At 40.4% G+C, this 20,267-nt stretch overlaps 1 protein-coding gene across 1 annotated transcript in view; it reads left to right on the forward strand.

The window, feature by feature from the left end:
* The first annotated feature begins 2,895 nt into the window (after positions 1 to 2,895).
* The window catches only part of ubr5 (ubiquitin protein ligase E3 component n-recognin 5), a 30,931-nt gene continuing 13,559 nt past the window's right edge, over positions 2,896 to 20,267 (forward strand). Inside the window, 29 exon segments of the mRNA XM_029451128.1 lie at positions 2,896 to 3,145; positions 6,744 to 6,788; positions 6,906 to 6,987; positions 8,352 to 8,428; positions 9,970 to 10,089; positions 10,706 to 10,994; positions 11,112 to 11,271; positions 11,562 to 11,711; positions 12,443 to 12,654; positions 12,871 to 12,987; positions 13,155 to 13,265; positions 13,446 to 13,600; positions 13,858 to 13,975; positions 14,142 to 14,326; positions 14,499 to 14,608; positions 15,067 to 15,179; positions 15,355 to 15,501; positions 15,647 to 15,758; positions 15,880 to 16,034; positions 16,130 to 16,327; positions 16,512 to 16,722; positions 16,926 to 17,052; positions 17,273 to 17,424; positions 18,090 to 18,185; positions 18,722 to 18,845; positions 18,991 to 19,088; positions 19,364 to 19,521; positions 19,883 to 19,974; positions 20,087 to 20,233. Of these exon segments, the coding sequence (XP_029306988.1) occupies positions 3,084 to 3,145; positions 6,744 to 6,788; positions 6,906 to 6,987; positions 8,352 to 8,428; positions 9,970 to 10,089; positions 10,706 to 10,994; positions 11,112 to 11,271; positions 11,562 to 11,711; positions 12,443 to 12,654; positions 12,871 to 12,987; positions 13,155 to 13,265; positions 13,446 to 13,600; positions 13,858 to 13,975; positions 14,142 to 14,326; positions 14,499 to 14,608; positions 15,067 to 15,179; positions 15,355 to 15,501; positions 15,647 to 15,758; positions 15,880 to 16,034; positions 16,130 to 16,327; positions 16,512 to 16,722; positions 16,926 to 17,052; positions 17,273 to 17,424; positions 18,090 to 18,185; positions 18,722 to 18,845; positions 18,991 to 19,088; positions 19,364 to 19,521; positions 19,883 to 19,974; positions 20,087 to 20,233 (3,923 nt within the window). The 5' untranslated portion in view covers positions 2,896 to 3,083.

Genomic DNA, 20,267 nt, shown 5'->3' on the forward strand with positions numbered 1-20,267 from the left:
TTGCACAACTAGCTAAAAATAGATTGGGGGATTTCTGGGATTTAGTTTGACTTCACTCTTGAAAACCGTTACAGGGTTCTTGCAGGGCAGTGGAACTGGTTTCATTAGCCTCTGTGTTGAACTCAGTAAACAAAAAAGAGGAGCAAAATCCAAAAATGTGTCTCTGCTGGTTACATGACATGTGACATTTGTAGCAGAAGGTAAGGTCAATGAAATGAAAAAACAGGTTCATTCCCAATACTGATGTCTGCTGTATTGCCTGTTAATTCAACTTAACCTGTCATTGATGTCATTAAATACCCTAAGAACACAGCTCACAACAATGACAATGCATAATAACACTGTATTACATTACAGGTCATTTAGCAGACCCTCTTATCCAGAGCGACTTACAGTGAACTAACTACAGGGACAGTCTCCCTGGAGCAACTCAGGGTTAAGTGCCTTGCTCAGGGGCTCAATGGTGGCAGCTCTGGTATTGAACTCACAACCTTCCAGTGTTCTATTTGTAAGCCAGACCACTAGACCATCTAGACCGTCTAGACCACCACTTATTGCGTAAGTAAATAAAAAAATATAAAAACATTATTCAATACAAATCTATTAATGTCATACAGGTCATGTGACATTGTGTTGATTATGTGAACTGCAGGCCAGACTGGATAAAAGAGAAGTTCATAGATATAGAATATGAACACTTCTCTTTGCTTTGGCTAAGCGGGAACTGCAGATGACAAATCAATGAGGAACCTGACCCGGGGCAGTCAAAATGTTCTTTCTATGTCATGCTTCATTTCATATGATCTTGACATCTCCTTTGGTAAGAAACCTCTCAGTTTCACTTCCAGTTGTTCAGGGCATTTCTCTAATAACTTATTTCAATACAGAAATATTTGACAAATGGCCATCCTGGATAGTTGTTGAGGTATGGAGCTACATACATACAGACATTATATACCAATGTCTGTGTATATATATATATATATATATATATATATATATATATATACATACATACATACATACATACATACATACATACATACATACATACATACATACATATATGTCCCTTTCCTGCACTGCTCCTCAACATGGTTCTGTGCACATGGACATATATATATATATATATATATATATATATATATATATATATATATATATATATATATATATATATATATATATATATATATATATATATATATATATATATATATATATATATATATATATATATATAATATCCATGTGCACAGAACCACGTTGAGGAGCAGTGCAGGAAAGGGACAAAGGCTACTCTGCTTTAGCATTTTTTTTTTTGGGACTGATTTGGATCTCATTGTGAAAGGTAAACCCTGCCATCTGCTGGTGTGAAAAGACAAAAGCTTATTTGGTTTAGGCTGTAGATAAAAAACAACCAGAAATGAGCTACATATAATTTTGATTTACATTCAAATGTTCAGTCTACTATGCTCTGCTTTATTATTGGTTTAACAAAGTAACCATTTTTGTACTAAAAAAGACATGTATTTTTTGTGCAAGAAATACAAAACTCATTCTGGATTATGAGTTAATTTGAAGAATTGCATATCATCCTTTGATCCTTTGCACATTCATCTGAGTATTTTGCACATTTCTGCTACTACAACACTTTTAATCCTAATTTAATTAAGATATGCTGTACATATTGTTCATTACATTCTGTACATTCTTTTTTCTATATTTTCTATTATTCTGTATTTGCTCTTAGTTTTATGTGAAAACCTGCTTGGCAATAAACCAAATTCTGTTTCTGATTCTGATTCTGATTCTTGTGTTGTATATTCTCTATCTTAAAAGAGTTCCTTGGCTGAAAAACAATTCAGAACTCCTGTCATAAAGGGACTATAACTCACATTGCGTTGTACAACCCTGTGTTGTATAGAATGACAATCAACAAACTTTGTAACCTTGTAATGATTTCATGCCCCCCCCTCCCCCTCTCCCTAAAATCTGCCTTATCTAGAGGCCAGTTCCCCCTCTTACATCAAGCCCCGCTCAAAGTAGGCTCTTCTTTTGTCAGTTTTACACAAGGTTAACCTTGAGCCTACATTTTCTTATTTCTGAACCCAAGGAGAAAGCTTGCAGCACTGCTGCTAAAATCATATCCGGGACTTCATAGCATTTAGATGATGTGATGGACATTATACACCAACAAAGTTTTTAATGGGAGGGAGCCCAGCTTGAAGAGACTTCCAGATCTCTCATGTTCAGATCTGAGTTGGTTCAGCTTTAATATAATTCTACTGTAAGAATAGCAGCATTAAATTGAGCGTCCCACATGATCTTTTTTTTCCATTCCCAGAGTAATGCTGACAATATGCCAAGTATAACCACGTTGTTCCCTTTAGATTTGGTGACATAATATAAAGCCTTGGCTGGTCAAAATGGTGGTTATTTTATACTCCTTTTAGCAAAAACCATCACCATATCTTATTAGGCTGCTAACTATATTGAACCTGATTGTTCTTCTTGGAATTATTCACTGCTCTGGTTTGTTACTGCACAAAAGCACAATTATTCCCGTTTTTCTCTTGTCTTGAAAAGCCTAAATGATAACTCTTGTATTTAATATCCAATTGTCTTAGCTTGTAAAGAGGTACCCTAGCAATGCAAAAGCCTTTCTTTGGCCTTTTTAGTTCAGTAATGGACCTAAAAATGACTGCAGGTGCTAAAAAATGCAATTAAACACAGATACATTGGGTGAACTGGATGAGAACAAAGACTTTGGAGTGTGAAAGTGTAGTATTTATTATTTCAGTGGTCTTGCCTTTCTTCTTGAGGCCAATCCCGTCCAATTTAACACATTTCCTGTTTGTGCTCGGGGTCCAACCAGCGGAGAGGTTGCATGTGCACTAATCAACACACAGAGAAGAAGCTTGGTAGAGTTAAGATGGCGGCATGTGGGTGAGGAGGCTGGGATCTAAACTCGAGGTTTTTCGCCATTAAACGATTCCTATGAATCCACATATATACAGTAATCGAAAGAATAACCATTTCCACGTCTTTCACACGCCTGTGTGTGATTTTGGATTGACCCCATGACATCTATACACTTCGTGGTTCACCCGTTGCCCGGGACTGAGGATCAGCTCAATGACAGGTATTTTGTTGCGGCCCGTGGAAGAAGAAGAATTTAAATCAATATTAACGTGCGGAGTATGCTATATAGTATTCGAGATTGTATTTATGAACAATGTTGACATTGCCATGCGTATTCAGTCGGGTTTAAATAATTTAAATGACCCCCCAGGGTTGGAACAAGGCCCGGCATCTTGAACAATCCTCGTTAGCCTGCTGCTACCTAAACAGTCGGTCCAGTGCTAGCTAGATGCTAGCCTGTTAACTGGCTGTCGTACGAGCAGCTAACACTAGCAGGCTGTTTCCTTGATTCTCTGGAAGGATTGGCTCGCAGTCAAAGTTGAGATAGACAATGCGGGTTGGGGGATGGGGGGAAAAGAGAGGGAAATAAGGATCGTAAAACACAATGTTGTTGAAAATATACGAGTTCTCGTGTATAAATTATAGATCCACTCTTTTGACATGTGTCAGTGTTTGTTTTGTGGGCGTCTCGTTGATTATCATGATCAATGAAGTAGCTAACGTCAGCTAACTGATAGCTAGCTGCTAATGCTAGTAAGCTAATTCGCTACCACGCTCTTGACAAAGCCAAATATTTGTGTTCCAACGTCTTTTGTGTCACGATGACTTTTAAAGTTTAATGGCACAATTTACTTGCTAACATCGTAGGAAGTAATGATCCCATGTTTATGTTTTAACATTGCGCACCGAGATAAATATCTAAAATATGCAGCGAAGCATAGTTAGCAACATTACATTCACATTAATCCTGTTATCTACTTTAGTAAGGGGACAAGATAAGGTTTATAAAGTGTTCTATGATCGATGCTGGATTATTTAGGGTTAATGTGATCATACACTGACTTTTCTTTCATTTCACTGTTCCACAAATGCCTATAGTATACTCAAACGGTTAATTCAATTGCACACAATATTGTTAGTAGTGACATGCAGCTGGCATGCATCACATTGCATTTAATGGGGCTTCTTTGGTAAATGTAGAAACTGAAGTGATAATAAGAGAGTAGTAGTTGGAAGAAAGGTCCAGGACATTGTGTGCGACCTGTATTTTGGCAGAACATGTGATTTATGATAAACCTATTTATATCATCCATTGAGATTGAACTGATTAATGAGCTGTTCTACTTAAAGACAAAGTGGTTGAGAAGTGTTTTTAGAATGACCTTGAGATTAAGAACTGGGAAAAGGCTCAGAGTATTTGAATTCTTTTGCAAGGTTGGTGTACTATCTAACTCTGGGGAACCAGCTTTGGTCTGACTGACAAGGCAAGCTCAGGTATTCTACTGGTCAGCTGGTTATTGAAAAGCTACTCAAATATCTTGGTGGTCTGGACCATTGGTTCCATTAAAGAGGTCATGGCTGTTTCATCCCCAGGCATGCATGCCATTGCATGCTACAGTCACCATGTGCTGCTGGGAGGCCCCCTCCTCGCTTTTCCCCATGAAGGAACTTGCAGTTGTCAAAGCAGATAAGTGCCTCTATCTGAAGTAAAAAGGCTTGGTCCAGAATGGCTCGTTTGAAGCGCTTGCCTGGCATGAACATCCGGTCAGATTTCCCCAATTAAATGCTAGTGGTTTGCTTGACCTAAATGAGGTCTGCTTAGATACATTAGTTTAGCACAGTGGAAAATAGCATTCTCCTGTGCTTCTATGTTGTGAGGAGATTTCTACCTTCACCATTTGTGTTTAAATGGTATACATGATCTGGAACTGCCCCGCATTTACATTTACCATTCCTGAGTTTTCTTCTTCTTGCCTTCCATCCAAAAATGACAATTGGCCTGTGTTGATGTCCTTTCTTTTAAGTTGGGTCATTCATCACAACAGCTGCCCTAGTACTTCTTTAACCGTGTGTAATGATCAAGTGTAGAAGAAAGAGTTGCAGAACTATTTATTCAAGATGACAGCATAGGCCAAGTAGGTGGAGAAGTTGATGTATTTTTCTTAAGAAAACACTAGACAAGTATAAGGATACATTACCTTTCAGACTCCATGTGTGGTTAAGCATGATCGGATAAACAAGACTGAGATTATCTGTCTGTATTGGATGCGAGTGTAGTAAGTAAATAAATGGAAATATGGGGAGCAAACTATAAAAATAATTGGACAATAAACTGCAAAAGCCAACAACAGGCAAATGAATGAGGCAGGCTGTTTTTAAAAAGTGATAGAGCAGATTATGCTAAAAAAAAAAATCCCAGCAATCCTAGAATGTATAGTTTTCAGTACAATATTCATTGCTAATTCAGACATTATGTTGGAATGGCAGGCTTGACACTTGCTTTGCTTGTAGTGATGTGGGAAGAGACAGTTTAGGTGTCAAAAGTAAAAGTCCTATTAATATTCTGGATGAAATACTTCCATGGACATGAAGCACTATTGATCGATTTATTAGTCTAAAAATCTTCTTGAAAAACACAACCCCCAAAACTAATTGTTTAATTAATAAAAATACAAGTAAGCTTGTAGTAAGAAACATCCAATGACTGAGTTTAAAATTCTGTTATTCTAGAAATGTGTGTATTAGTAATTTCTGGATTATTATTATTATTAGGGCTATATATTTTTAAGAATCTGGCGATACAACCTGCATCATGATACAGGGGTTAGGAATCAATATATTTTCAACTATAAGCAAGGCGATATATTGCAATTTTAAAATGATTATATAATCTATTTTTAATTTTAGGAAAACTGTCACAGTATAAAGAACACAGCACCATATGCATAACATCTGAGTAATCCATCATCATAGCGCTCCTTTTTGTGCAAACTGGGCCACTGCCACAAATCTTTGCATATGAACTATTATTGACAAATCGATGCAATGTTTTTGAGAATCAATGCAGTATCACAAAACACAATATTACGATACTCAAGTGTATCGACACTAGTACACTCCTAATTATTTGTGGACTAATGCAGTAACTTGATCCTTAATGCAATGACAAAGTGTTTAAAATCTGCAACAACTCTGCCTTGCCTCTCTGCTGCCATCTACTCCATAGCAATAGACACGAGGCTCATGGAAACTGCAACTTTTGAAGCATTTCACATTCCAAACAGTGAAAAAACCTTTCTCAGAAAATTGGAATTTTTATAACCGATGACTAAAACTAAATACTTTTGTACAGTTTGCTACTCTGTTGAATCTCTATACTGACATGATCCAATTCGAGTCTCACACTCAGTCATTGCTGCAACCTTTTTAAAGCCATTGCCATCTTGTCACCAATGGAAACATTAATACCCAGTGTTGATTTGTTAAAGTTGTCATGTTTGACAGATGCTATACTCCTAATGTGCCTCATATGTGTTGAACAATTGTTTCCCAAAATATGTATAGGTAATGTACACAACATGTCCTGGGATTACTATGCTTTATTAGATGCATTGAAAAGATGCACATGAGTTGAAGCCATTTGAAATGCACCTAAATGGTCTGTGTAAGGGTAAAAATAGTGAAAATAAATAAAGTGAAATCACCACTTTAAAGTGTTAAAGTATTTTACGGCACTTCATTTCTGAATCGCATAACTTAATCTGCAATGGTTCTTAAATGGGTTTTTACTTGCATTCATTTAATCTTTATCTTGTCAGGCTCCGGGAAGTCTCAGAGAAACTCAACAAATACAGCTATAACAGGTACGTTTGTGTCAACATTTTAATTTTAGGCTGCTTTGTTTAATTTGATTATTTATTTAATCAACCTGTATATTGTCTCATTTGTGTTTTGTTTTTTTCTCTTTTCCAATTGGTCAGTCATCCACACCTTAGTCTGCTGGAGCAGGCTACCCTAAAACAGTGTGTTGTTGGTCCAAACCATGCTGGATTTCTGCTTGAGGTAATGCTATGAGACATTACATCATTAGCATTAATACAACTCTTAGTGATTTGAGAGTATATGTTTATTTATTACCCACCAAAACAGTTCAGTTCTGTATAACACAAAGATTTCAAATTAAACTGGGTCACTATTATTGGATGACCTCTGACTTTGCTATAAAACACGATGTAATTTGTTTCTGTTTTACTGTGGTTGTGCAGAAATTGTGGACGGGATTTAATAGATTGGATGCAATATTTATATTTAGAACACCACCCCAATTTAGCCTGAAATCGGCAGACCTAATCGCAAATGTGAATTAGTCTCGAACATCTCATTTTATTTTCGATTTCCATGGGCCGTTATCAACGAACAAACGTCTGTTCGCATTTCTCCGTCACTATGCCACATGTTTCGTGTAGAGATGAGCTGGTAGATTATGAGCTGGTAGATTATGAGTAGGGCTTTCGAATTAACGCGGTAATTTCGTTCAATTAATCACAGAAAAAAAATAACGCGTTAAAAATATTAACGCAGATTAATCGCGCTCCTAGATGCCCCTGACTTTTGGACAGCACGGAGCTCTGACAGTAACCGTCCCCGTCGCACGGAGCTCAAAATGCACGGAGCTCAAAATGCACGGAGCGTGGAGGCCCCCCCGCAAAAAGATCTACTGTACAGATAGTTAAATACTGACGTATAGCAGCTTTATCAGAAAGTTCCACTTCAGCTGCAGCCATCTTGGTTGTTTTGAAAAAGCCTCAACAGCGTTCTTTACAGTCTGTCTCAAACACAATCCATATTGGATAAATGGTTGTGATTGGCCCTTCAGATCTCAAGTTTCTAGAAATCTTACCAAAGTGCAGGGGAACCAGACACTTCTGCCAGAGCATATAAAACATGAGCTCGCAGATTCGCCTGTTTCCCAATTAAGTTTGAACTGGGCAAAAGAGGCACCATGTAGTAATTGACCTCATTTTGTTTGTTTGAGCTGGGGCATGCAGGTGGAAGTGTGTTCATTATGAGTGTGGAGTTAAATGCTGCGTCTTAATTCTTTGCAATGTAATTGTGCATTAATAAACATCCCACACAGTAGTGTGTCTAATCTAATGATGCAGTGTTGGTTTGGTTAGAACATGATTTATATCTTCCAGTATACGGCACTTTGGAATAAATAAACTGATATGCATAGCGATTATTTGCTTATAGACTCAGACTACCATATAGATGTGAAAGGCAAAAGGTTGTTGCGTGTTTGGCTTTATGAGATTTTATTCCTGCCAATTTGATAAATTGCACTCAACATTACAATACTATTTTCCTACTTCAAGAGTTTTAATTTGTAAGGTGTGACCCTAAAACCCATGAATGCATCTCTTTAGGATGGACGCGTGTGCAGAATCAGCTTTGCTGTCCAGCCGGATCGCCTGGAGCTCAGCAAACCGGATGGCAGCGATGGGTGAGAGACTTCTTTATGATGGGATCTGTCCTGGAAACTGTTTTAGCTTTGGCACTGAGTTGGAAAATGGATTGCTTGTGGAGATGTCTAGTGTATGATGCACTGAAACATGCTCAGACTTACTGATGGTGGTTGCTGTGATTTTGAATTTGGCCCCTTTTGGCTAAGTATGAAGCAGTTGGATTCCACATGTAGAACAATACTCTGGCTCTTTGCTACAAAGATTTCAATCTATATGGAATATGACATATATCTGATAACATCCCAGGTCTATTCCCAAAGGTCCTGAGGGGATGCTTTCGTGTTGTGCTTGATATAACCATGATGTATATAAAATGATTCTCACTACAGATCTGCTTTTTAGAGCATTCTTCCCAAAAGTTGAATACATTCCAGGGACGTGAAAATGTCTAGGCCTACTTCTGCCTTTTTATTCTAATTTTACACCAAATGGCCAATAGCACAATTGTTTGTAACTTTCTGAAAGCCAGTTGCCTTTATGGCTGTGCAAGTGTGTTCCATTTAATAAAAATATATTTTTTATTAGCTGCTCTGTTATGTGTTTGCTATGAGTATGTATTTTTGGTGAATGTCTTAATGATAGATATAGATATCCTGCCAACAGAACAACGTCCAACAGTGATTTCAGAGCTTTCAAGACCCCTCTAGCTGCTAAATATTCATGTGAATCAGGCTGTAAAAGGCTTCCCTGCTCCAAACGTTTGTGCAGAACACATGTTTTGTTCCCTGCCACAGACTTGCAAAAGAAGATGAGATGGTTTCACATTGTAATAGCTTTTTAGTCTGCACCATTGTGGGCTGCTGGGAGGCCTATGGAAAAAAGCGTGGCCGGTTGTCTTTGGCAAGATTGCCAGCTCTCTGAACGAGGTCTAATACCCTATGTGTTTTTGAATTGCATCAAAAGTTATGCAGATTATGTCATCTTGTTGCCTGTGTGAGTTTGCTGTGTCTTTGTATTGCATTTGAATAATTTGAATCCATGTCTATTTCCCATTGCCCCCTATTACAACATGGTAAAATGTGATTGTATTTTTAGTTGGAAAGTATCTAAATTCAGTGTCACTGTAGTCCCTGTTCTATGAAATGTTTGCAAATTTGTCATTTAGTTCCAATTCCACAGAAAAACTGCATTTATACCAATTATACATATATTTAGAACACATAGGTTAAGAACAGGGAAGAACTACTTTTGGTTAAACTCGGAAGGCATTCCATTGTAAGAAATCTTAAAATAGGATCGCAGGCCCAAAACCCCAAGAACTTTAAAAAAAGGAAAGTCTTGAACGAGGAACGAGTTGCAGCCAATTCTGATTCCCAAGGGTGTTGCCATGCTAGTCTCCAAAATACCCCCTCCTGTTTCACAGTATAATATTTAAATAAATTTAATCCTGAACCAAGGGCTAATTTAACAAACCTTGGGTAAATTTAGTTTCTGTTAACCTAGGCAATAATATAAAGTATTTTGGTCCTGTGTGGGACTTCTGTAGGTTTGTAACTGATCTCCCATCTTTTGTTTCCAGTTCAAAGTTGAGCAGTGGTTCAGGGACAGGAAGGAGCTCCAGGCCAGGCAGGACTAGTGATCCTCCCTGGTTCCTGTCTGGCTCTGACACACTGGGCAGACTGGCAGGCAACACCCTTGGGTAAGTTCTGGCAGGGTTGACAGAGACAAACTGTCCTGTGAAAGCTCACAGCCCTGACGCAGCAGCGGGTTAGGGGTGTATTCCCCAAAGAGGTTCTTGATTCTGCAGAGAGAACTTTAGTGTGCTGTAAAATGTAATGGATAAATCCACTAAACGGAATACATCGAAAAAAAATGTTCATCATGTTCATCTTCTTAATGATTTTGTTGACATCTGAAGATTTGAGTTCGTCCTCAGAATATAGTGGTTGTGCGTCCTCATATTAAAGCTGAGCTGAATAACCCTCTAAACTTGCACCCTTACAGTTTAATGTTGAACTGAAACAAAATGGTAGTTGAAATATACAAAATATGTACGTAATGTATTCATTATACTATTTGAAAGCATTTATTTCTTACAATACCTGATTAAATTAGGAAAATTGCCACCAGTTAATTTCTTCCTTCCTGTTAATGCTGCTGATGCAAAACCTTCTCAGTCTGCGCTGCCCTGTCGCTGCTGTCACAAAGGCTGAATTCCCTTCGTACCCAGATGTGTGCGTTTTTTGAGTCTGCTCTGTTAGTCAGATGGTGTTTTTGGCAGTCATGTCTGACTATGGCCTTGCACTCTGTAACAGGAGTCGCTGGAGCTCTGGTGTAAATGGAGGTAGTGGAGGAGGTGGAAGTGGAGGAGGAGCAGGAGGAGGTGGAACCGGAGGTGGCAGCAGTGGAGGAGGAGGAGGAGGAGGAGGAGGAGGAGGAGGAGGAGGCGGAGGAACATCAGGCAGGTCATCGACTGCAGCTCGTGATTCCCGTCGACAAACCAGGGTGATCCGTACAGGAAGGGATCGTGGCTCGGGCCTGCTCGGTAGCCAGCCTCAGCCAGTCATACCAGCTTCTGTCATCCCAGAAGAACTCATTACTCAGGTAAGACCTTCTCAAAAAATAGTTTGACAACTTTCTCTAATGAAACAAATTGTACAGCTAACTTGCTCATCTGCAGTCACAAGTGAGTATCAATAAGTGAGTTTTGTACTTCTTCAGGCCCAGGTAGTCCTTCAGGGGAAGTCCAGGAGTGTGATCATTCGGGAACTCCAGAGAACCAACCTGGATGTTAACCTTGCTGTCAACAACCTGCTGAGCCGGGATGATGAAGATGGAGATGATGGAGACGACACAGCCAGCGAGTCCTACCTCCCTGGAGGTTTGTCACAAAAAAGAAGAAACTGTAAATGGAGAGAGAACCGACAATAGCTTATATAGAAGAGATCAATTTCTATGAGTTACATCACTTTTTAAAATTGGAGTTCAGGCTTGGCAGCAGTTCAACATATTTTAATACAAATAAACTTGTGTGGCAAAGTAATGCAGTATTCAAATGCTTTTTTATGATCATTGTAATGGTCTCTGGACCGTATTTGCCAAAAATAATAAATGTGTTGGTTTGTTTTGTTCTATAAACCTTGCATCCTCTTGTGCATTTGTCCCATGCAGAGGACCTGATGTCCCTGTTGGATGCAGACATCCACTCCGCTCATCCCAGTGTGATTATTGATGCTGATGCTATGTTCTCTGAGGACATCAGCTACTTTGGCTATCCTTCTTTTAGGCGCTCCTCACTGTCTCGCCTGGGATCCTCCAGAGGTAACTCAACAACTCACTTCTGACTAGTAAAGGGAAGGTAGGGTGTTGGAGAGGCTTTGGTGGCAACACTGTTGATGGCTTTTGTTGTGGGGATGGAGCTTTAATATCTAGAAAAGCAAGGCAGTGTTTCAGTATTTTTCTTGAGAAGGATTGTAAGAAAACATTTGTTTGCCGCTGGCTATTAGTTATTAGAGGAGAAAATATGTTCCTCTTTGCTAAATGTATACTTGAGCCTGTGTAGGTTTTACAGAAATGAATGTGAAATGGATTTAGCTTGTTTGCTGGGGACATTTTCACTTCAGTCTGTTAAGCTTGACTTGTAATATGGGTGTTTGATGTTACGGGCTATAAATGTTTGGTGTTGTATGCTGCATGGCTGTAGTACATACTGTGAGCTCTCTGAGAAAGGCCCGCTAGGCCCACCTGTATCAACAGGGACCCTTTAAGGCAGTCTATTCTAAAAACCTACCTAGCCCACTTTTAGACAACATGTATGCTTCCTTTCTGTCTATCCACTTCCACCTCACATTTTAACATATGAGCGTGCAAACTGACTCACCCACCAGTATAATTTAGAGTCTCACTCAATCTTCAGTACTGCAATTTTGATTTGCCTTACAGTGATTCTAAAGAATCTATCTTTCTCTATCTATTCTTAAAACTATGTTGATGGGTCTTTCCCAGAGAGTGGCTTACTTCTATCCCACTGGTGTGACCTTATTGCATACCAGTTCTCCTTCTTCCCTTAGAGCGCGACTCAGAGCTGTTGCGTGAGCGTGAGTCTGTGTTGAGGTTACGCGAGCGCCGTTGGCTGGATGGGGCCTCGTTTGACACAGAGCGAGGCTCCACCAGCCGCGAGGGCGAGCCCAGCTTGGACAAGAAAAGCATCCCGGTCCAGAGCCCTGTCTCCCTGGGAGAGGAGCTCCAGTGGTGGCCTGACAAGGTAGGAGGAGCACAAACAGTTGTTGATTTAATGCTTATTTTACATACAAACCTTCGACATTGCAAGTGAAACTTCGATCTATTCTTTTACCTTTGATCATCTTGAGATGTCCCTACAACTCGATTGGTGTCCACTCGTAGCACATACAATTAATTGGACAATTAAAGTTGTAAGGTTTTGCATTACCTGACATTTATTGAGATCTATCATGTTTAGGATGGTGTGAAGTTCGTGAGCATCGGAGCCATGTTCACAGAGCTGGTGGCTGTCAGCTCCAAAGGAGAGCTATATCAGTGGAAGTGGAGCGAACCTGAACCCTACAGGAATGCACAGGTGGAGAATTCAACCGATGTGAATGGAATTACCAATATCTGTACTATAAATGTAACAACAAAATATGCATCTGTTAATGTAACCTGCTTAATGGCTAGAATGCACTGGTGGTGTATTAACTGTAGGAGGCCTACAATCACAATCCTTTCTGTCATTTGTTCCATCAGAATCCTTCCGTTCGTCACCCGCGTGTATCCTTCCTCGGCCTGGCCAATGAGAAGATCACCTTATTGTCTGCCAATAGCATCAGAGCCACTGTAGCGACAGAGACCAACAAGGTAGATTATGATTGCTCCTCTTCACATAAGAACATGTGCTCTGCTTTGTTCATGGCAACAGCACTCAACCACAGGATGAGTTGTCTAAGCATAAGATTGTTATTGTCTAAAAACATCTATAGTTATTAATCAGCCATATTTATTTAATGAGTGTTTCATTAACTCAAATCTGTGTTCTAGGTGGCAACCTGGGTGGACGATACACTGAGCACAGTGGCCTCTAAGCTTGAGCACAGTGCTCAGGCTTTCCCCGAGCTGCAGGGGGAACGTATGGCATCACTGCACTGCTGTGCGCTCTACACGTGTGTACAGCTGGAGAATAACCTCTACTGGTGGTGAGAATAAAACGTTTTTTCCCATGAAACTACATTGAAAGAAATTCTAATTATTTGTGATGTCACCATAACATTGTTGTCCTTCTAAGTGTCGTGTTATTGATGGGGAAAGATTCTGTCACTGTGTTTTTATTAGGTGCTATAATGTGACATTTAGCAAGGGTTACAAATTGATGTCCGTGTGAGAACGTTATGTCAGGGGAAAGGTATGACTGTCAGTAAAGCTTTGACACTTCACTGCTTGCATCTGTCTGCAGGGGTGTTGTGCCTTTTAGTCAACGGAAGAAGATGCTTGAAAAGGCCAGAGCCAAGAACAAAAAGCCTAAGTCCAGTGCTGGCATCTCCTCGATACCAAACATCACTGTGGGAACACAGGTATGACACCATTTTCATTGTTTTAACTTTTGTTTGCTTGAGCAAATGTTATTATCTTGTGTGACGGAGGTGGACTGAGTTCCTCTTCTGTTCTGAGTAGAGTAGTCCTGGTTTGAGCTAGAGCCTTTCAGTTAGTGTAAAATAAATGTACCGTTTACTTCCTTAGGTGTGTTTGAGGAATAACCCCCTCTACCATGCCGGTGCAGTGGCCTTTTCTGTCAGTGCTGGGATTCCCAAAGTGGGCGTCCTGTTGGAGTCTGTCTGGAACATGAACGACAGTTGCAGGTTCCAGCTGCGCTCACCAGAGAGCCTCAAGAACTTGGAAAAGACCACCAAGACCCAGGAAATCAAGTCGGTTTAATTTTATGTGCAAAAAGCTGTCCATTTATGTATGTGAATAGTTTATAATAGAATTTATTTCATTACACTTTTAACCACATTACAAAAGGCACAGACCTCAGTCAGAATTTAGATATGCGAGAATAAGTGAAATTCATCTCCCTGTCTTGGTATAAACCCATAGGACGGAAAGCAAGCCGGAGCTGGTGAAGACTGAGATGGGTCCTCCTCCCTCCCCAGCGTCTACCTGCAGTGATACCTCTTCCATTGCTAGCAGTGCCTCACTGCCCTACAGTATGTCAGCTTTTCCATCTCTCCCTCTTAACCTCTAGCTCTCACAACAACACTCAAGTCTTGACTTTCCTCTCTATCTCCCAGGCACAGATCCAATTTTTTCCTCACTTTGTGCTTTCATTAGTCCTTTGACTTTGAAACAGATGGTGCACTGGCTTTTATCAGCAAGTTTTTTCCCTTCCTGTTTTCCTGTGAAGGCAGTACAGCCAGCTCACTGTATATACTGTGGTGTCTTTGGTTCTCTTTTTACCTCTTATCATATGAAACATACAGCTAGCAGTCAGTGTTGATCATTCATTTTCCATAGTCCACACTCAGTTTCACCTGTTCATATTATATTTATACCGTATGTCCCTAATCAGGAATATGATGCCAAACCATTTGCAATCCATTGAAGTGTCTTTTTTGAATAAACTGTGATCAAAAGACTAAATGTTAGTATCCCCTACTTCTTGCAGAGCGAAGGCGTTCTACCCCGGCTCCTAAAGAGGAAGAGAAGGTGAACGAGGAGCAGTGGCCTCTCAGAGAGGTGGTGTTTGTGGAGGACGTTAAAAATGTTCCTGTGGGAAAGGTGCGTGAATCTGAAATGTGGCACTACAATACATGAACGTTCGCAAATGTAGTAATATCTTGGAATAATGAGTAACGCCAGTGTTTTGAGTCTCTGGCTACTCTCAGATCCTGCTATCATGTGTCCCTGGTTTGTCATGACATCGCAGTTTCACAACTTCACAACTATGTTCTAGGTGCTTAAAGTGGATGGCGCATATGTTGCTGTGAGGTTTCCAGGAACATCAAGCAGCATGAGCAACCAGAGCACTGCTGTCCCCACTGACTCTGACCCATCATCACTGTTGCAGGACTGTCGGCTCCTTAGAATAGACGAGCTCCAGGTTTGCACATAAATTGATCAAATATTGCTCGTCTTCATCTCAATATTTGGTGTTCAGTGTGAATGCATCTAAGCTAGTGTGATTATTTCTTCTCCTGACATTCATATTTATTTACTTTTTGTGTCCTTCAATCTGTTCCTGACAGGTGGTCAAAACTGGCGGGACTCCAAAAGTTCCCGATTGTTTTCAGCGCACACCTAAAAAGCTCTGCATTCCAGAAAAGGCGGAGATTCTGGCCGTGAATGTTGACTCCAAAGGTTTGTCTATGTTTTTATATGTCAGTGTATATTTAATATACTTTAATATACTTTAATATATTTAATATAAGTGATTTCTGCAGATTTGTATTTCCAACCCTTAAATATCTCAATCTTCCAGGAGTCCATGCAGTGCTGAAAACTGGTAACTGGGTACGGTACTGTATCTTTGACCTGGCTACGGGCAAAGCTGAACAGGAGAATAACTTCCCCACCAGCAACCTGGCCTTCCTGGGCCAGAGTGAGCGCAATGTGGCCATCTTTACTGCAGGACAGGTGAGAGAATCTCCCAAATTAGGTTACTTGTTTTTGCAGTTTTGCAAACTACTACTTTATACAAATCTAAAATATTGAATACATTTTTCTTTCAGGAATCTCCCATCATCCTTCGAGATGGAAATGGCACAATCTACCCTATGGCCAAAGACTGCATGGGTGGAATTCGAGATCCTGATTGGTTGGACCTGCCACCTATAAACAGCCTGGGAATGGGAGTGCACTCTCTGGCCAATCTCCCCTCGAACTCCACGATTAAAAAGAAAGCTGCCATTATTATTATGGCTGTCGAGGTAAACCTAAAAACAAGTATACGACCAGGTAGAACAAGATGTGTTAAGTGTTAGTTTGTTTTCTGTCACGTTCCTACCTATAGATCTGTCTGGAAAATAAATAATCACTGCTTTTTAATTCACGTGAAGATATCCGAATGAATGATGATAATCAGTACTCACTCATCGTCTTTGTGCGTTACAGAAACAAACACTGATGCAGCATGTGCTGCGTTGTGACTATGAGGCATGTCGGCAGTACCTGGTGAACCTTGAGCAGGCCTTCCTGTTGGATCAGGGCAGCCAGGCCCTCGGAGCACTTCTGGATCATCGCTGTGATGGAAACCGCAACATCCTCCATGCTGCCGTCTCTGTCTGCTTTCCTGTTAGTAACAAGGAGACCAAAGAGGAGGAAGGTAAGCTGGTGCTTTAGACAATTTATATCAGGAAGAGTCTGATGAGAAAAGTACATTTATATAGAATTCCTGTTTACAGTCTCATTTGTCACAAGAAAATCGCCTTTTCTCTCAACACACACTTCTAGTTTGGAGTCAGTTTAATTGCCTGTCTCCCCATGACTCTCGTCTCCATGCTAAGTGACCATGCTGTTTCGTTTCAGAAGCTGAAAGGTCTGAGAGAAACACATTTGCAGAACGTCTTTCTGCTGTGGAGGCAATTGCCAATGCCATCTCTGTGGTTTCCAGCAACAGTTCTGGGAATAGGACCGGCTCCTCCAGCAGCAGAGGGTAAATAACCGGTTCTACTGTTGTGTGCTACACAGAATATATGAGCAAGCATTTTCTGTACAAAAAACTGTATGGTCTGGACCGTGTCATTTGGAGAACGCAAGGCGCCCTATAGGAAAGGAACATTTTTGCATCCAATGTCAGTGAACCGGTTCTCCAGTAATGGTAACATTGTAGATTGTCATTTCAGTGCCATGTTCTATTTTTGTGCCGTCACCAGGCTTCGTCTGAGAGAGATGATGCGGAGGTCTCTAAGAGCAGCAGGTCTCGGCCGTCATGAGTCTGGCCCTTCATCCAGCGACCACCAGGACCCTGTGTCACCACCTATTGCCCCACCAAGTTGGGTCCCCGACCCCCCACCCATGGACCCCGGTCAGTGCATCTCTAAAAGACTATAATTGAGATTATTTTTGTCTGCTCTTTAGAGCCCTTTTAAGATCAACATGAATTTAAATAAGACTCCTGCTTTAGTGCAGTGAAGGTATTCCAGCCTAATACTTGATCCTTTTTTCTCCTCTTGCTGCAGTGTAGTCCACATCCTCTTTGCATTATGTGTAAGCTCAAATATCTCGTTAGAAATCCTCTAGTATTATATTAATTTGCCATTTACCTTGTAAACATCAAGTCAGAGGGTGTGGAAGATTTGGAGCGTTTCACACAGATGGTGAATACAGCTATAGGCAAACCGGCGGTTCTGAGAAAAATCATGTGTCTTTTGAACATTAAAGCATGTAAACATGTTCTAGTAGAAAAGTAGTATGAAAATGAGCATAATATGCCCCCTTTAACACTAGAGTTCTACATTTGTTTTTCATTTTCTTGCTGGTACTTTGGAACAGCCCACCCACAACAGTGCAACCTCTGGAGTTGTTTTGCCATAGTGGTCAGTTTCAAGGCGGCCTTACACTACTGTATTGGAAAGTCTGTGTGATCATGAATTGGACTCTCCTCCCCTTCCGCAATCAATGAATCCAAGACTTTGATGTGTCTCTTAACTGAAGTAAAATCTACAAAAACTGTTTTTATTTTATTAACAGATGGTGATATTGACTTCATTCTGGCACCAGCTGTGGGTTCACTCACCACTGCCTCCACTGGGACAAGCCAGGGACCCAGCACCTCCACCATTCCAGGTACATGACATCTTCATCATAGAGGAGGAATGAGAAGCTGTGTCCTAAATGCATACTACCAACTAATTCTGTACATTTTATACTACATACATTGTTTTAGCAGTAACTATTCAACATACTTTAGCACTTAATACTAACAGGAAATGAGACAATATGTAGTACGTTGGTTGTCATTCAAACTGCAAATTTGTAATGTCACTGCCAATTAAACTCTACAAAGTGACATCAACATGTCTTTTTCTTAAGATTTGTTACTTGTTTGTTTTCCAAGATTTCTTTTGGAGCTGTTTCACCAACACCCACAATTTATTTTAGTTCTTCCATCTGTGAGCTATAGTGTGCATCACAGCACACTCAAAAATCAAATAGGATATTCTAGTATTTCTCAATATGCGTTATCTCTGTGGTAGCAGTGTAAATTAGTCCCACCAGCTGTATACTGAACGTATTGTGTATTCATACTTTGTGGTCAAACGTGCTGTGTCTGTCGGGGATCTAATGATCTAATGATGGACTTGTCCTCTACATATGAGCAGGGCCGTCCACTGAGCCATCTGTGGTGGAATCTAAAGACCGGAAGGCCAACGCCCACCTCATCCTAAAGCTGATGTGTGACAGTGTTGTACTGAGGCCACACCTACGGGAGCTACTCTCTGCTAAGTACGACTCTTTATTTCCATATGATTATATTTAGAAATGCTTCCTGTGCACAAAGCTAATATATTTTCTTTGTCCTGATTCATCTGCTTTTCTTAGTTTTATTTATCTGCCCCTCATGTATATTGTCTTTGCTGTTGTTTGATAGGGATGCCCGTGGAATGACTCCATTCATGCTGGCAGTCAGTGGGAGAGCCTACCCGGCAGCCATCACTGTGCTGGAGGCTGCTCAGAAAATGGCCAAGGGTAAATAAGTCATCTTTCTGCTTTCTGATGTAACTGGTTGGTCATTTGAAAGGAGGCTGTTATGATTGCAAATATGCATTCAAATACCTGCCTAGTATTATGCACATGTACTCTATGAAGTTTCATAACCAACAAGCCACCACCTCTGTGAATACATTGAGAACACTGCATACTTTTTGTGTATCCTGACTTATTTAGCTGCCCTGCTTGCACCATGTTATAACTGGAATTCCTGTCCCCATATTTTCCTCTCGTTTCTCAAATGGCTAATACAGTGGGAGACCCAGGCATTGCAGAGAAGGAGGATGCAGATTCTGTGTTCATGGAAATGATTTGCCCCTCGGGGACCAACCCAGATGATTCCCCCCTCTATGTTCTCTGCTGCAATGACACCTGCAGTTTCACTTGGACTGGAGCTGAGCACATTAACCAGGTCAGCCCTCGAGGATATCATTACACTGAAATTTAGAGGAAAAGCACTCATTAGAAAAAAGAGAAGTGTTGTAGACCAGTCTCAAGCAGTATTCACCAGGAAATCTTCTTGGATCCTTTTAATGTTTAAAATACATTTGATGTAACTGATAACTCTGTTTATTAGATGATATATATCTATATAGATTATAAAGATTATTTAATTACTGCTACTTGATTTCCAGGTCAACTTCCGTAGCTTCCTTTTTTTCCACTGCACAAATAGAACCTCTCTCATTTTAGAGATGGTGTTTGTTAAGTTTTTAAATATATATTGTTCAGGTGAAAGTTGGTATTTTTCATCACAATTACTTTGCACTCAGGACATCTTTGAGTGTCGGACCTGTGGCTTGCTCGAGTCCCTCTGCTGCTGCACTGAGTGTGCAAGGGTGTGCCACAAAGGACATGACTGCAAGTAAGTCTGACTGAAAGGTTTTCAGTCTTCCTTTCTGTTGTTTTTTCATCATCATCTGTTTTCCACACTAGGTAGATTGTATGTTCATACATTTGCTTCTGTTCTTTCCCAGGCTGAAGAGGACCTCCCCCACAGCATACTGTGACTGTTGGGAGAAATGCAAGTGTAAAACGCTGATCGCCGGCCAGAAGGCTGCTCGCCTGGATCTGCTGTACAGGTTACTCACAACAACTAACCTGGTCACAACACCAAACAGCAGGTGAGACCCTTGTGTTCTCTGCACTGACCTTTAT

The sequence above is a fragment of the Cottoperca gobio genome, chromosome 16, assembly GCF_900634415.1.
Source record: "Cottoperca gobio chromosome 16, fCotGob3.1, whole genome shotgun sequence".
In the NCBI taxonomy this organism is placed as follows: Eukaryota; Metazoa; Chordata; class Actinopteri; order Perciformes; family Bovichtidae; genus Cottoperca; species Cottoperca gobio.